At 38.8% G+C, this 17723-nt stretch overlaps 1 protein-coding gene across 3 annotated transcripts; it reads left to right on the plus strand.

The window, feature by feature from the left end:
* The first annotated feature begins 1551 nt into the window (after window positions 1–1551).
* Window positions 1552–17282, plus strand: LOC101163251 (6-phosphofructo-2-kinase/fructose-2,6-bisphosphatase 2). Of its 3 annotated transcripts, none has more exons than XR_002290566.2 (16): window positions 1552–1661; window positions 2359–2490; window positions 3626–3751; window positions 4501–4597; window positions 4754–4820; window positions 4915–4989; window positions 6419–6475; window positions 6585–6709; window positions 8386–8593; window positions 8812–8958; window positions 9037–9141; window positions 9223–9352; window positions 11565–11614; window positions 12234–12296; window positions 12375–12439; window positions 15209–15275. XR_002290566.2 is itself a non-coding variant. In XM_011477409.2 (16 exons), the coding sequence occupies exons 2-16, from the start codon at window positions 2391–2393 to the stop codon at window positions 16389–16391; spliced, it is 1620 nt and encodes a 539-aa protein (XP_011475711.1). In that variant the 5' UTR covers window positions 1552–1661; window positions 2359–2390; the 3' UTR covers window positions 16392–17282. The 3 variants fall into 3 exon arrangements, 2 of the variants coding, with proteins under 2 accessions (XP_011475711.1, XP_004070964.2); XM_011477409.2 differs by lacking the exon at window positions 11565–11614 and adding an exon at window positions 16338–17282 and having other exon boundaries at window positions 15209–15409; XM_004070916.4 differs by lacking the exon at window positions 11565–11614 and adding an exon at window positions 16338–17282 and having other exon boundaries at window positions 1553–1661; window positions 2364–2490; window positions 15209–15409.
* Window positions 17283–17723: the final 441 nt, after the last annotated feature.

The following is a 17723-nucleotide window of genomic DNA, read 5'->3' on the forward strand; positions in this document are numbered from 1 at the left end:
CCTTTCTCTAATACGGTTTGGTACAAAAATTCTACAGTCACAGTAACACTTTTTTTAAAGAGATCTCCAGTATTTTAAACAGTAATTATTGTATGCTTACTAGCAAGAGTGTTTTATTCATTCTTATCCACATAGTATTCTGAAACACATGTTGTGAAGTTGCCAGTTACTTTTGTGAAAGTACTTACATTTCACTATGAACGTGTTGTCAAATCTTACCAATCTCTTTCTTTTTCTTGATGATGTGTTATGCAAGAGCTGGACTTTTTTCTTTCTTAAATCTTAACTAAAAAAAAAAACTAGTGCTTCAAGGCCTGTGGTGATATATTTGAATTTTTAAAGTATTTTACTGTTAAATCAAAATGTGCAAATATCCAAACGAAATTTGCAATAGTAATTTAAAGAAAATAGTAATTGTAAAGTAAAACAAATAAAGGAAAAATACAACTTGGATAAAAGTCCAACTTGTCCTTGTATAGTAGTAGGTTTAAAGGTTGTCATCCAGACTTGTTTTTTTACAGTTGAAGACGTTTCACCTGTTATCCAAAAGGCTTTGTCAAAAATCTACCTGGATGAAGTAATCTTCATAGACAGCTTGTCCTTGTGTTTAAAATGCTGGATCCATTTTTTTCCTTCATTGTTCTATTATATTCCTGATTACTTTCTTCAGTCATTCTGTCACATCATCATGCAAAACACGCTGTAAAATATTCAAGCTTAATGTAAAAGATATCACCTGTACTCAGGGGTTTAATGATTGATTGATCGATTAATCGATGATTAGATTTTTATTTCTACAATCCAACCAGAACGATTTGGTTGTTAATCAAGTTGTTAATCGAATCAAATCAACCTATACCATTATAAAAAAAATTCAAAATTAGATTAATTGGTACGTCATCTTGGAAAAATACCATTTGGATTGACTGAGGTACAGTGGGTTTACTTTACTATAACGTAAAAACGATCAAGTGCATCACAGCGGACAACACACACGTGATTGCAGCAAAAAATGTCCAATGTATGAATACAGTGTTCTGATAATGTGCCGTTAGTATTATTTTGATGTGGAAAAACAACAGTGGGCTGAACTTTATGAAACTAAAATGTGAAAGAATTTGCCATTAATTCTTTACTTGTTTGATTGTTCATTTTTTTGTGTATTTGTTTGTACACATTTAACTAACTTAACCTGATAATCTTGCAAGAAATTCAGGGAATTTGGAAAACTTCACCTGCACTGTCCAGTATTTCTCTCTGAGTCACACTGGTTGGATTTTTGGCTAAATATGGCCTTTATCCATTTTAGGTCAGTGAATCAGATCGTTCAAAATCAATCAATATAATATTGACCATGAATTGGAACCACAAATTATAACATGCATCGGATCGCTAAAAGATTGGTCGTTACACCCCTACCTTTTGTACATACAGTGCATACTGTAGTTTGCCGTAATTGTATTGATGACTATTGAAATAGGTTAATTTTGAAAAGCCGAATGGGGGAGCTTTTATTTTGACAGGGAAAAAGTCGTGTTCCGGTGTCAAACACCGGGCGGGAGGGCATGGCTAAGACGTGACGAAGACGTCACTAGCGTCAGAGCGGGATAACTGATAACATCGCTTTAATTCGGGAAGAGAGCCGGAAATCTCTAGGTTTGGTATGTTTGCTAATGTTTCCTTTCAATTTGAACTTTCACGATTCATTCGTGGGTCTTTCTTGTTGAGCAAATACTAGTAAATTGGAGAGCTCAGACAGATTTATTATGTAGCTAAAGCTCTTCCGCACGAAATGTCAGTTGAAAAACTTCTGCTTTCTAAAAACAAAATACAGTGCATTTTCTTAGGAACATTAAACAATGTTTAAAATGTTACGACTTATCCCTGACTTTGCTGTTTTTTCAAGAATTTCGCAGAGAGTTGTATTTGTTTCTTAACAACCTTGCATTATTTAATACACCTGCTATTACCTCACAGACAGGAAACAGATATTTATGTAAGCACTTTTCAAAAAAAAGGATAAAAATATATACAAGGTCCTTGTCATAGTGAACATTGAGTAGATATCTAGGGTAATTACTCTCCACCAATTGGTTTTGTTAGACTAGAGAACAGCCAACGAAATGAAATAAACATTTTCTTCTAAGCTTTAAACTGAATTTATTCTTTTTTTCTCTCCACTAACTTAAATTTGAATTGCTTGTGAAATGCTTGTTTAATTGTTATCCTAATTGGCTGCACATATTCTCAACAGGACATTAATTTTATACTGTTCAACACTTTTTAACTGAATCTTGTGAATGGATGCACACTGACTGTTCTTTCCAGTCTGTAGTAACCTGAACTCTCTGTTCTCAGAGCAGCCGTGACGGGAGAAAAGGACACACGTTATGAGTGCCATGGCTGCCAGGAAGCAGGGACGTACTTCTCCTTCAGGCACCTCTGCAGAGACCACAAGGATGAGGCTTAAAGCCAGCGAGAAAAAATGCTGTGAGTTTCTTTTTACTTTCTGGGTGTTTTCTTAGGTGAAACATCAATCAAATCCTCCTATCTGTTCTCGCTTAAGCTGTTCATCTTAGTTACTGTTTTACGTGACACGGTGAAGAAATCCAGTCTGTAAATCTTCATGCCATCCTTTGAATTTTCCATTTGGAGCCCAAGTAACAACAAATAACGTTTCATTGGAGCTGAAATGTCAACTTTGACGCACCTTCTGTTATTACAGCAAGGTGAAAGGTGTGTGGGTATATCTGTGGAGGCGGGAACTGCAGCATGCGCCTGAAGGGTTGCAAGATGGTAGTGCTCTTTAAAGAGTCTTGTCAGAAATGTGGGATGGTGTTAAATATTTTTAAAGAAAAAAAAAAAGTCAAGTTGGAACAATTTCTGGCCTTTGATTCTAAGAATTGGGGTTGCTATAATACCAATTCATGTCTAGTCGTGCTAGCTTCTTGTTTTGATAGATCTTTTTGTTACAAGCCTTTTTTTGTTCCACAGAACCTTAAATAAAAAACGAAAAAATTATACAAATAGAGTTTTTCTGGGGGTGCATGGTGGTGTAAGGGTTAACGCTCCTGGCTGCGTCTTTTCCGTGTGGAGTTTGCATGTTTTCCTCTTACATACGTGGGTTTTCTCCAGGTGCTCTGGCTACCTCCCACAATTCAGTGTATGATTGGTTATCTGAGGATTGTAAATTGTCCCTAGGTGTGAATGTGATTTTGTGGTCCTGCGACAGATCGGTGACTATCCAGGGTGCATCCCGCCTTCATCCAACAGTAGCTGAGATAGGCTCCAGCAACCCTGTGACCCCGAGCAGGGATTCAGTGTTTTAGAAAATGGAATGATGGATTCGTCTGAAGCATTGCATCGGGTCGCTGAGTAGCTCAGTCGTGGGAAACATTAATCAATACACCAAGACATGATACCAATGTTAAGAATCATTAACCAATTAGTGGAATAACTTAAATTCCAACTCAGTGTGATCACAATTGTTATATGTAAACCTGGCGTTTTTATATTTCAAGGCATTTGCTACTTAAAAATCCTCCTTGTGGTATGTTTAAAAAGTAATACCTCATTAACGTCTTATAACATTTTTCTTCTTGGCTGTTCTGCGTGCCGACTGCAGCGTGGGCTTCCTACATGACTAACTCTCCAACCATGATAGTGATGGTTGGGTTGCCAGCCCGGGGGAAAACATACATGTCCAAGAAGCTGACAAGATACCTGAACTGGATTGGAGTGCCGACTAAGGGTCAGTACCTCAGCTTCACACATTTAATCTGCCCACAAAAGTAGAACACCCTCTAGAAAACCAAGTTTAAGCTGCAGAATAATATATTTAGAAAAGTTATATATTTATTTGGTCATAGTTCAACGGTAAGAAGACTTATTTTTGTATTTGTTCAAGAGTTTTTTTTTTTTTTGTTGGAGGAAACTTGCTTATTGATAACTTTTGAGCATTTTTTGTAACACATGACTTTTACATTGTGTGAGGCTAAATATGTAGTGTAGTAGATAAAACAACCAGAAAAAAGTGGCCTTAAATTATCACCCAACATCACAAGGTGGCCGCCACTCTTAGCCTCAGGTGGTTTCACTCTCATTTACAAACCGACCCATGTGACCAAAAACATGTCTTTCAGGTAGAGTTCTTATGACATCAACGATGAGGAAATGGTGACACGTGTGACTTCAAACACTAATAAGTGTGTCCCAAAAACCCTCGCTAGATAGGACAAGGGCTTTTTAATTTAGAGTTCAAAACCTTTAAGAACCAATCATATCCATCTCTCACCTGGGTGTCTCAGAATCAACCTGCTTCCACACTAATGCTGAGATCTTTAGCTTTTTTATATTTATCAATGTGTTGCATAGCTGTGTTTGCAGTTGGATCGTTTGTGTCGATATATAAAGAAAGTCTGCCGACTGGTTTATCAGCTTCAGCTAAAAATAAACTAACATAAAACCTCATCTCTCCCTGACTGTGTCCTATTGTCTCAGTCTTTAATCTTGGAGTCTATAGGAGGAAAGCGGTCAGAGCGTACAAGTCCTATGACTTCTTCAGGCATGACAATGAAGAAGCAATGACAATCAGAAAGTAAGGAACACATCCTTAGTTCAACACCTAAAAATGTGGTCCTTCTCCTGCTAGTTTCAATGACACCTTCTTACCAAATACCTGTTTTAAGTTGCCGTGTCTTAATGTCAACATTTATTGTGGATGAAGCAACCCTGTGTTGTGATTTGTCTGCAGACAGTGTGCTTTGGTGGCCCTGCAGGATGTAAAAGCCTATCTGAATGATGAGGGAGGACAGATTGCTGTAAGGACAAAGAAACACTAAACACTGTATCAATGTCCTGTGTTTATAATATACATAGTGTGATGTTGATGTTTGCTCCTTTATTTTTGGTAAGGTTTTTGATGCCACAAACACCACCAGAGAGAGGAGGGAGCTCATTCTCAACTTTGCAAATGACAATTCATACAAGGTCAGACTTAAAACTGTTAATAGATGGATGATGAAACACTTTTTGCGTGGAAAAAGATCAATGCACAATTAGGGGTGTGACAATAACCTCATCACCACGGTAATGACCTCATCACTTCATCACCGCACTTTTGTATATTTTAAAGATTTTTTTTTTTAAATTTCTGCATGTGGTGCGTAATTGGAACTATAATAAACACTTTAATTATTTATCTTTGCTGATCATTTACTTTTTCTGCTAGTCCTGTGTTCAGACTTCAAGGGTTTCTGGGGGAAACCTTTTACTACTGTTCTCCTTCACTCCCTGTGCCCCGCCTCTCACTCCCTCTTGCCGGCGCGCGGCTGTCACTGCCCCTACGCTGCACACGGCGCGGTCTCAGAAGCACATACACATCCTTATTCTACAACAGAAGTTTCCGTCTCGTGAGGAAATACGACAAATTTACTGCGTTCTAATTATTAATCTCCATATTCATTTCAATTATAAGCTGCGTGCGTTCTTGAGTGCGCAGCACCAAAGTTACTGTTAGATTTTGATGAACACCACTACACGTTTTGTTTGGGAACTATTTTGTGCAGCGCAACGTTACGTGTCTGTATAAACAAAGGCGGAGCCTCCTGCCCCGTGTTCTTCATGGGTGTCAGGCTCATGGCTACCGGAAAGGTGACAAAGTGTCTGCAGTCTGTTTATTACTGGGCAATACATAATATTCTGAAGCCTCGCTAGCTCCAGAGCGGTCCGCTGCAGAAGAATCAACACACACCCCCAACACACTTGTGTGCTCCTTCTTCTTACACACGCAGTGCGCTGACACACACACACACACACACACACACCCACACACACACACACACACACACACACACACACACACACACACACACACACACATAGTCATTCTACAACACTTATATAGTTAGTTCATTAATTAGATAGGTAGTAGTTAGTTGTTACTGTTATTTGTTAATAACCAATACTGCATTGTAATTGTGTGTGTGTGGGGGGGGCTGCGGTTAACCGCGACACTGCGCCCCCTGCTGGTTCATCACCGCAGTGATCAAAAATCCCACACCGTCACAGCTCTATGCACAATCTGAAGAGAGGCATGTTGTCTTAAAAATAAAATCCAGTTGTCATCAGGTTTCAACAAATCAGACCCTTTGAAAAGACTTAATGAAAGATTAGAGATTTATTTTTGGAAAAGTTGCAAAGACTCAAAAACCCTTTTCTAGCTTTTTTAAAATAATTTATTTAGAAATGTATTCGGCACAATGGTTGCTTGGTTAAGCATCTCTGTAGTATTACCAGCAATTCTTTTGTTTTTTAAAATATTCCTTTCCTTTTTTCTCTTTATACATTTTCTTCAATTGCTTTAAATGATTAATACAGTCTTTTTGAATAGACCTGAAAGGATTTAGTCTTTTCTCAGGTGTTCTTTGTGGAGTCATTATGTGATGATCCAGATGTCATTGCTGAAAACATCATGGTAAGATGTTTTTTTTCTTACTTTTTCTATTTGAGTGACTGCGGCCCCTTTAATAATAACGAAAAAACAAAAAGAATAACTGAATTCTCCAAATGTTTTCTTCATGAAGGAGGTGAAGGTTTCCAGTCCAGATTACCCAGAGAGTGGCAGTGACGGCGTCATGCAGGACTTTCTGAAACGGATAGAATGCTACAAAGTGACATACCAGCCTTTGGATCCTGATGATCACGACAAGTATGACACTACCTATTTTATTGTTACTGTGTTTGCTCAGAAACGGTGTTGTAAGTCATTTAATCAAATTATCAAAACATCAGAGATGTATTCTATGTATGCACGTGTGAGCGGTAGCTGTATTGTGTCCATGTTGGCATGTTCATATGTGAAGTTAAGATTTTTGGAGCTAAAAGGTATGTTTGTAACATTTGAGTGTGTGTGTGGGCAGGCTCTTTAAGATTTATTTTACATCTATACCTGATAGTAATGATTTTAAACTTCCAGCAACTTTGTGCATGTTGTTCTATGTTGCTTTATGATTTAACCCCCCCCCCCATAATCATCCTTCAACCCCCCCTCTCTAACATCCCTCTATCTTTTTCCGTCCTTTTCTTTTCCGTCCAGTCCAATAAAAAAATGATCACAACATGATCGATATACGGTAATTAAAATTTTGCCTATGTTACAAAAGGGGTTTATTTACTTTGTGTCAGAAGAGTCACAACCCCCTGTTGTTAAAGTAAAATCTGTCCAACACAAGAGGGCTTCAGCTCTCAGCTGTTTGCTCAGCTGTTGGACAGGAAGGAGATGTATTTTATTAAATTACACTTTTTCTTTGCATTTGTTGCTTGTATGAAGTTGCGGTACTTGTCCAGCAGGTGGAGTCATAAGCTCATTTTACTACTTGGCAGGTTTTGAACAAAAGCTCTCAACTGGAAGTTTTTGCAAAGTCAAAGTCAACTTTATTGTCAATTCTTCACATGTGCATCACATACAATGAATCGAAAATCCGTTTCTTACTCTCTCGTGTCTGTTCAGGGGAATAAAAATAAAAACAAAGTATACGCTTAAAATAAAATAAATAAGTAAAAAGAAAGAAAAAGATACAATTTACAATATACAACATAGGCAATTTGCTATAAAAGTGCGAGTGCACTTAAGGCAGTGTCTCAAGGGGAGGGGGGGGGGGGTGGTTCGTTTGCAGTTTTAAATCTAAAGTTTTAAAGGTAACGGACAGAACACTGTCTTGTCTTTATGTTCCTTCTGGAACTGAGAGCAATAAAGGACTGCCCTGGGAAGACATTTAACCTTTCCACACGTATACTTCCTGCTGCATTATCAGCACCCATTTGTGAAGACTACATGCAAACACTTCCAACTCAGTCATTAGTACCAGCCTTCATCAGCAGAGAACAGGATGTACATTGTAACCGGCTTGTGAAGGGGTTAAAGAAGACAAAATAGCAAAAAAGCAAAACTCCAAGCAATGAATGTTTATCTCTCATTAATCATTAGCTTTTTAAAGCAGATGTGTTCTTGGCCACAATTAAAAGATTGTGATTGATCACATCTTAAAAGCTCCTTTCAGTTTGAGCTTTCTGTATAAACATCTGGCCTTTTCTGCAGTCGTCACATTCCAGAGAGGAAAGATTTATTAGCTTTTTTAATTTAACAGACTTAATTAAAATATGATCTTAGTGGAGGTTTATGAAAGCCGTCGTTGAAATGTTGATTTACACTTTGAAAAAAAAAAATCAGATGCGCTAACAAAGAATTTGACCTTGAGTTTCCTGAGGTTGTTTAGACAACACAGACTGTACAGAAGACCTCAGCTTGTCCTCGCTCTGCTTTTCTCTGTTTGCAGATATGTAAACATTTATATCAGGTTGACCTTATTTCTCTCTGCTTCACAGGAACTTGTCCCTCATTCAGGTGATTAATGTAGGCCGCAGGTTCCTGGTCAACAGAGTGCAGGACTACATCCAAAGCAAGATCGTTTACTACCTCATGAACATCCACGTGCACTCCCACTCGATCTACATTTGCCGGCATGGAGAGAGCCTTCATAATGTGGAGGGGCTGCTGGGAGGAGACTCTGAGCTGTCAGAGAGAGGAAAGCAGGTGTCAGCAGTTTTCCTATTTTTCCAAACCTTGACAGACTATATTTGAAATGCAAATCTTTCAGGCTAGTTTTGCTTTTACTTTTGGTTCTCACAAATTAAACTAAAATATCCAAAAGTTGAATCCTGTTTCTGCATATAGGAAAAACGAAACTTGTGGATGAAACATATATGATTTAAGTTGTGATTGTGGGGGCTGACATATGTTGTCTGTGGCAGTTTGCAGTGGCCTTGAGGGGTTTTATCGAGGAGCACAAGCTGTCAGACCTGAAAGTGTGGACGAGCCAACTAAGACGCACCATCCAGACAGCGGAGGAGCTGGGCGTCCACTACGAGCAGTGGAAAATTCTGAATGAAATCGACGCCGTATGTTGCATAACGCATCACAAAAGGTATGGACAGCTGCCCACTGTCAAGAATTTTAGTCCTATTGTTTGTGTTCAGGGTGTATGTGAAGAAATGAGCTACAAGATGATCGAGGAAAAATATCCCAAAGAGTTTCTCATGAGAGACCAGGACAAGTATCTTTACCGCTACCCCGGAGGAGAGGTGAGACTTACAGCTGACCCTTTAGAAGAATAAGATATGTGCCATCATTTCAACAAATGCGTACATTTCCTATCTCCTTAGTCCTATCAGGACCTGGTTCAGCGGCTGGAGCCAGTGATTATGGAGCTGGAGCGACAGGGAAATGTTCTGGTCATCTGCCATCAGGCTGTCATGCGCTGTTTGCTAGCTTATTTCCTGGACAAAGGCGCAGGTGACATGCACACAGACACACACACCTTCACAAAAACTGTCACAATAGTGCGAGACCAGAGCAGTGACAGTCCATCCCTATAGCTATGCTTGGTTTGTCTTTATCCCGTGTTGTAGTAAGAGTTCAGACAGAAAGTACATCCACTATTTCTACATTTCGGCTTCTTAAATCTAAAGATTAGTCAAGTTTTATGTCATATTACAACAAACAATATATACATTAAGTGTTAAGCTTAAAAAAAAATCTTAAAAATGCAGAAACTTTTTGGTAAATTACTGTAAAGTCATTCTCTCTGCTGCTACAGGATTTGAAGTTATGTAGCAGCAAAATGCTGATATTATCAGCACACAGGAAAGCCTCAATAAAAGTAGAAGATTTTTATTTTGATCATTTTGTTGCTCTGGACGTGTATTACAGAACAATGCCAATAAGGACAGACAACAACAACGATCTTACATTTTCACTGAGTCTTGAGTTTGCCATTTTCAGAGAAGTGAAGTATTCATCGCCTCACTAAGAAAGAAGTTTTAGAACCAAGAGTCAAATCTCTGCAGCTCCTTCCTGTAAAGCTGTTATAAATAAGATTTACTAAGTATAACAAAAAATAACTAGAAATATTTGGATTTTTCTGACCATTTTCATTTCCATTCATTTCATTCATTTTCGTCTTTCTGTTGCTGATCCAAAAATATTAAACCTGTCATCTGCTCGGAATTTTTCTTGAATGCTGCTGATCAGGGCTGTGTCACACATGCAAACAATGAAGTGCAGTTAATTTTGATTTAAGCTTCTTGGAAACCTTGAAGAATATTAAAGGACACACTCCAGTTGGCAGCTGCACATGGAATGAGGTTATGCAAATGCTTCTTTTTTATGGACTAACAATAGTGTTCAAAGCCCCGTTCACTGTTCACATTTTCCTTTTCATCTGCAGTTACAAAACACTGCAACACTCATTTGAAAGTTTTTTTTGTTGCCTGTAAATGTCAGGTGAAAGTTAAAGTCCCTTTAGTTGTCACGGACCTAGGTGTGTGACATTTGTCCACTGCATTTGACCCATCTCCTGGGGAAGTGGTGAGCTGCAGTCACAGCTGAGGAAGAGTTACATCAGTATGTTTGCATAAAAAACAAACATCAAGTTCAGCAAACTAACACAGACCTGATTTTGTCTTTTAGTAAAACATTGGGGACCATAACTCAAAACAGGAAGCTTAAAACATTTATTTATTTATTGACTTGCTCCAGACGCCTCTAAAAGTCTTCCAGGTGTGTGTCTGAAACATTTGATCTCAAATGTGTTAAAAGTGCACTTTGCTTTCTATTATTTGATTAAAAAAAGGTTTGCCAATGTTTTTCTTTAGTTTGCCACAAGGGGTCGCCAAAGTACAAACATCTCAAATTCCTTGCACAAAAAAACAAAATGATGAAAACAGTTTTATTGGAGTGATGACTAAATAAGGTAGCAACAGTTTGTCGTGGAACTGCTGTGGCTGCCAGAGGTTTATATGCAGAATGGTTGAATTTTCTTAAATAAATGCTGAAGCAGCTGTGGCATCAAGAATTTTTACAAGTAGAGAATCAGCAGATTCAGCCTGATCACTAAAAGACCCGAACCATAATTCCATATCAACAAAAAGTCGACTTTGAAACATCTTAAAGTTTGTAAACATATGTATTTTTTTAGGACAAGTATAAAATGTTTGAACATCAATTAAGGAAAAATAATCCACTCACTTGAATTGAAACAAATTCCTTTAAAATTGAAAGAAATCCGAAGTGAAAAATTTACATTTTACACTAAAGAGATTCTCACATTATAAACAACAATCATTAGGTTAACAGTAAACAACCGTAAAACCCTGAAAATATACTCTGCTTTGGAAAAGACACATTTTGTCAGAAAGGATTGGAATCAATCTCTGTCTTTATGTCCTAAAACAGACTTATAGTTGGGCAGTAACTGAAATATGACCTTAATGACCAAATGCTGCACAGAACTGTGCACACAAAACTGGAAATTTCTGAGTAAATAATGTTTAAATCAAAACCTACGTTTGCACACGGCCAGGCACTGTTGTTTCTACAGTCTACCTGAGAATCTACACACCTGATGACATCCAGCCCAGACCTTTTCTCTGCACTTCAGTGCTTTATGATGCTACTAAGAATCACCATCTAGCTATTTTTTTGATCTGGCTTCATCCTGTTCAAGGTTGTGCGGAGGCTGGTCCGTATCCCAGCTGTCACCGGGCAGGATGTCAGGTACACACAGCAAAGGTCACCCGTCCATCACAGGCCCATTTCAGGACAAACAGCCATTCACTCCTACAGTGCATGCTTTTTGATGGTGGAGTGAAGCCTTTGGGAAAAAAAAGAAATGACGACGGAAAAGTTCCACCAAGGGTTTAACTTTTTCGTTGTTTTGACTGGATCTGCCACAGGTTCAGTTTGTGTCTGCTGTCCATGCATGTGTCCTCTGGTTGTGCACAATTTCCTGTTGAATTTGTTTTTGAAGCTCCCCTTTTAATACCCTCCGAGCATGCTTACAAGCCTTACAGATCAGAACGTGGACAGTGACAAAGCCATAAAAGCCATAATTAGCCACTCACAGACGGGGAGCTCTGTAAGCCAGCAGCCAGATCCTGATGCAGCTTTTGTCTAGTGTAGTCGCTGCTCCGCTCTGACTGGCTCTTCCTGTGCTCATACTCCCACCCACACAGACTGACCACCACAGTTTATGGAGCAGAGCACGAGCTTCTTTAGGTGTGTCCCCCTCATGCATTGGCAAAAAAATCCCCTAACGTGCCCCCCTAAAGATGACAACAGAATGGCCTTTCCAAGCACCCTGTGTCATTTACTCTTTTTGTTTCCTTTGGTTTAGATGATCTGCCCTACTTGAAATGCCCTCTGCACACCGTCCTGAAACTCACTCCTGTGGCTTACGGTATGTAACCCGTCTGCTTCAAGTTCCCTCCTGTTTTTCTCCACTTGTGGTGAATATGGGTTCTGTCTCACTCCCCAGGTTGTAAAGTGGACACATTTGACCTGGGGGTGGAGGCTGTAAACACTCACAGGGACAGACCATTAGTGAGTTTGCTTTTTTTCCTTTTGTTTTTTACAAATGTTATTGTTATTGTTGCTGTAATGTGTGTTGTCCACCAGAGTGTAACTTGTCATGACAAGAAAACAGTTTAAACCCATCTTAATCTTAGGAATTTAGGACCAAATCAAACCTTGTGCTGTCTCATCTTGCTTCAAGTTTCCAGATTACCAGCCTTTCAGACAACAGTTTTATTGGACACATTTGTTCAAAACCTTCAACTTTCTAATAATCCTGTGAGAAACATGAGCATTTGACAAATAAAGTCCATGTTTCCGCACAGAAAACCCATTTCATTCTAAGGATTTTTTATTCCTAAGAAATGAGCGGACCTTCCTCTGTTTGGTCAATTTAAACCTGTTCATTAACAGCCTTGAAGCTCTCCCCACTCACTCCTGGACACCCCACGTGTTTGTGGAGTCTCTGTGGGTTGAGGGTGGAGTCTTTACGGGCTCGATTCCCACACATGGCCTGACACGCACTTTGGAGAGCCAGTAAACACTTGGATAAGGTTGTGATATTCCACAGTACTACAGTTTTTACACTACTGTTCTACTGGGGGAGGGGGGAACTGAAGGAGAAATAGGAAGGGGGGGGGACTGCTCAAATATTTTGGGTGGGTGCAGAAATAGTATCAATTTGGAGGCAAGTAAATACGGCCTTCCTCAGCAGATCTCTGTGTAACATGAAGATGAGTAATGCAGCTAACTTTAGCAGCTTTAAGGATGTTTTGACTTCCTCATAAAAGCAAACGTTTATATTTGAATGTTTTCCTATGAGGATTCAGCCTTACAGTGACTAAAAACGTCATACTTGTCTTATTTTAGGCTTAGTTCACGGAAAGTTTTTTTTCATAGTTGTGATGTCTTTTATTTTTGTTTTCAGAGCATCTTCAACATACTTTACTTCTAGTCAAAATGCATACAGGACTCAAGTCTTTTTCAGTGTATCTGGATTTTACATGAGGTTTTTTAATTTTTACTATTAACTTTTACTTTTCATAATCCTTCAGTATAAATTTGCGCCTTTCTCCTATCAGCTGAAAAGCAGAAAGTGGCTCCGCTGTGAATAGAAGGTTTAAACTACCATCACCCACTACAAACAGATTTCAGTCGTCTTTAAAAGCCAGTTACATCATATCTCTTCTTTTTTTTTAAAAAGGAAGTGACGTGGCACCTCTCTGTAAAAACCTCTTTATCTGTAAAAACAGTAGAAAACAAAAAAGTCAGTTATGTTTTTTACTATTATTTAAAGGTGAAAACAAAATTTTAAGCCCTCCATTTAAAAACAAAAGCAAATTATTTGTCCTTTTTTTTCAGAATAAGACAAAACACAAGATTTAAAGTTATTTTCTATTTTGTGTTATTGTTAAAACCAAAATCAACTAATAAAACTGTGTATGTTAATATTGGTAAAAATTGTGGATTAAGGTGGAAAGGTTTCATGTAATCCATGGACACCAGTGAAGATCACAAATCATTGAAGACAAAAGGTTCAGTGCTCTGTCTAGTGGGTCTAGATGACCCAACTCCCAATGTGAAAGTGCCTAGGATAGTACAAGGGTTAATAAACATACAATAAAAACAATGAAATTAAATTTATAACCCCTTTAAAAATGTAAATGTCGCATTTACTGCTGCTTTTACTTCCCATACTTGTGTACATTTCTACAAAGCTACCGTACTAATAATACGTGTGTAAAGTTTTTTTCTAGATACTTAAAGAGTTTTACTTAAGTAGAAATATAATCGGTGACTTAAACTTAAAGTACTGCACTCAGGTACGTTTTGGCACTCTCATTAAGTGATGATTGGCATTTACAAAAATTTTTTTAGATCCAAAATAAATAAATAAATCAATGTCATGTTTGCTTCCTTGTTTTTTTCCGCAAGATGTGCTCAGCAGTTTGTTGTTCTGAAGCATAATTTGTGTTTCTCGTGTGTCTGTGACTGAATTCATGGCTAAACAAGAGGAAAAAACTGTCCCAACTAATGACAGAGTTCCTCGTGTTACATGACAGCATTTGCATTCTTCTCTGTTCCCCACAACAACACAGACATGAGCTCAGCTTCATTTTGGACTCTCTTTTGGTTGTGCAGCTGCACCTGTTGATTTTTTTCTCCCTTGATTTCAGTGTTTGGTCCTTCTAATGGCGAAAATGACTTTTCTTTCAAATCAAATGTCACTCAAGAGGTTTTGGGGGGGAAACTGTTCCAGCAGCAGCTTTAAAAACCAAAGATGTTTTGTGTTTAGCTGTAATGGAATAATTACACAGAACTATTTAAAGGATGAAAGCAGGGAAGTGGAAACTTGAATTGGGAAAAGTTTAGATGACTTGTAAATCCTGAGTGGACTAAAGAAATGCAGCCCAATAGACACATGACAAACTTTTTCTACCACCTTTGACTACTCTGATTGGATTATTTCATTGTTTTCAGTCCTTGGACGTGTGAGTAATGTTTCATTTCAGTCTACATTTCCTAATCAGCTTCCCTCATGAACGCTCTGAGCTGATTAGCTGAGCCGTGTCAGACTTTCAGACACAGGGTGTTGTTCACTTCTGTCCAGACTGCTGAGGCCATTATGACCTCTTTCCTATTTATGGTGGTTTTATTTTCCAGTAGCTTTTTTCTCTTTGGTTTATTTGTCACACTTTTGCACGCAGGTGACACCATGATTTCAAACCCATGAGAGGTTTTATTTTGTTAAACTAATCCACCCATCATGTCTTTGTTTTGGTTGTTTTCTTTCACTAGACCAAAGACAGGACGGACGGCATGCCTCCACCTTTCCTGCGTCGGAACAGCTTCACTCCTCTTTCTAGCCAAGACCAGATTAAAAGACCGCGTCTGTACAGCGTGGGCAACCATTTTAACGACCGCACGTCCCACGCTCCGTTTTTACCCAGCATGCAGTTTTCCGAGGCACCTGAGGGCGTTGCCTCATTGCAAAGAAAGGTCAGTGTCAGTGGTGAGGAATAAAAGTCCAACCTGTAGGTGAGAGTTTCCAAATTCCCGTTTGGAAAGGTGAACTGCAGCTTGCCTGACCTCAAACATGGCTCCCCCAGCAAAGAATGGGCAGACAGTTGCAGCAACAAATAAAATGTTGCAGAATCCTTTCCTTCATGGTCGTGATGCTCAACACCAAACTAAAGACAACCTGATTAAAACTGATTTACCATACTACAAGAGGTTGGAACTGCAACTTGATGTAAGCTGAAAGTTTTGCCTTAAAGAGCCTCTCCGATCATCTTTGATCAAATGTAAAAGCATTCCAAGTGGTTTTTGAATCATAATTATGCCATTTTCAGCCAAAACCCTGTGTTGTTTTCTACAACATAGTTTCTGCAGAGCGGCAGTAAGAGATGTGGCCGGGGCTGTTGGAGCAGAGTAGCCCCGCCCCTCTTACCCTCCCCGTTACTCAGAGCTCTCTGTTTACACTCTCTTCCTCTAGCTGACAGCCCCTCACAGCCTCAATCTAACATTACCAGTGCAACATTCATTCATTTTCTTCCGTTTATCCCTTACGGGGTCACGGTGCTGCTGGAGCCTATCCCAACCACTTGTCGACGAAGGCAGGGGACACCCTGGACAGTTCGCCAGTCTGTCGTAGGGCACCAGTGCAACAAATATATTTAAATAAACAAATACGTAAAAATGCAATTTTGAGCTTAATTTTCTGGACTACAGAATCATGATGTCATACATTTTAGCATGTTTTTGTTCATACTTTTGTACACTAGTGACCTTATTTGGCATGACTGCACTTCCAAAGCCGTCTAAAGCCAGAAACTGTTCTAATGTTGAAAATGAGCTCAAGTTCCGGCTGTGCCAGTCCAAACATTTGCTGTTTTTGATTGTCTCTCTCTCTTTTTGCACGTGACAGGACTGTGTGAATGATTTCACTGAAGCAGATGTTGAGGACTCCCTGAGGAATTAGAGATATCCATAGAAGAGCTCTTCTTCAGTGGTCTCCTCCTGCCTGTCACACTCCTCTCTGCCTTTAAACAGAGACTTTTCTCTGCATACTGTATTTAAGGCACCACTGTAACCCGCACTGTAACATTCTCTGTATACGTTTTAATGTTGTTTTAGCTTTATGCTATTATATTTGTAAATTAATATTTAAGTAAATGGCATTTAAATCAAGGCTGAGAACCAACACACAAAAGAAACTTTATAGTGAAGAATCAAATCCATCTTAGTGTCATAAACTGCAGCTTACAGTTGGATTGTAGAAGGCAGGTAGATTCTTTTTCTGTTCTCTTGAAAGCGCAAGACATTGTGGCTCAAATTGTTTATAGCTTTCTAACTTCCCAAACGATTGCTCACGTTTCCTGACCAGGTGAAGTTGTTGTTTTATGTTCAAATGCAGCGAAATTACAAAAAAAGTTTCTTTTTTGCAAGAGCGCTGAAGATTTTAAAATGCACCAGATGTTCTGTCTAGCCTAATAAAAAAACAGGAGTTCCCTTTTTCCCATTTGCTCTTCCAACATTCAATTCTACTAGACTGGAAAAAAATATTGTTCTTTTTCTATTCTCTTCTATGAACTTTGTTGTTGATCAGACATTTGTGTATGATATTTCTACTGATATATGTGCATATAGATAGATATAAATAAACCAACTATGTCTTGTTTAGGGTTACAGGCTCACCGCTGCCAACCCAGCCACTGTTAGGTGGGGTACAGACATCTTAATTTGACATTTTAGGAAAGAAGCTATTATATAAGCACCTTAATTTAAGCATACAGGCACTTTCCAAAAAATCTAGACTAGAGTATCTCGGAAAAGTGTATTATTTTACATTAAAAAAACTTTCAAACAGTGATTTAAAGTATTTGTTTATTTTATTATTCCTTTAAGAGTGAATCATGATGTCCTCTAGAACATTCTGCTAGACTGTTGCTGTTATTTTGGACTGAAGAAAGCAGAGTTTACCAGCACTGGACATCGCAGCCCAAGTCATGACTGACTGCAGATTTGAAAGTGGACCTCAAGCAGTTTTAGTTCTGCTCCTTCCCGGTCTCCCTCTAAACCCTTGGAGCTTGATTTCCAATAGAAGAAAGGACCTGGTTGTCTGACCAGTCCTTCTTCTCCTTGGCCCAGTCGAGTCGTTTCCTCCGTGGGTCAGAAGTGTCTTAACCCCGTGGAACCAGACAGTGGGAGCCCATCTCCTGAATGTGGTAGTTATTGAAATTTTTCCTCCGCCTCATTCCATTCTTTCTGGATGTCTGCAGCTTCTTCAATCGTGTCCTTCTGATAATCCGCT

The sequence above is a fragment of the Oryzias latipes genome, chromosome 7 (genome assembly GCF_002234675.1).
Source record: "Oryzias latipes chromosome 7, ASM223467v1".
In the NCBI taxonomy this organism is placed as follows: Eukaryota; Metazoa; Chordata; class Actinopteri; order Beloniformes; family Adrianichthyidae; genus Oryzias; species Oryzias latipes.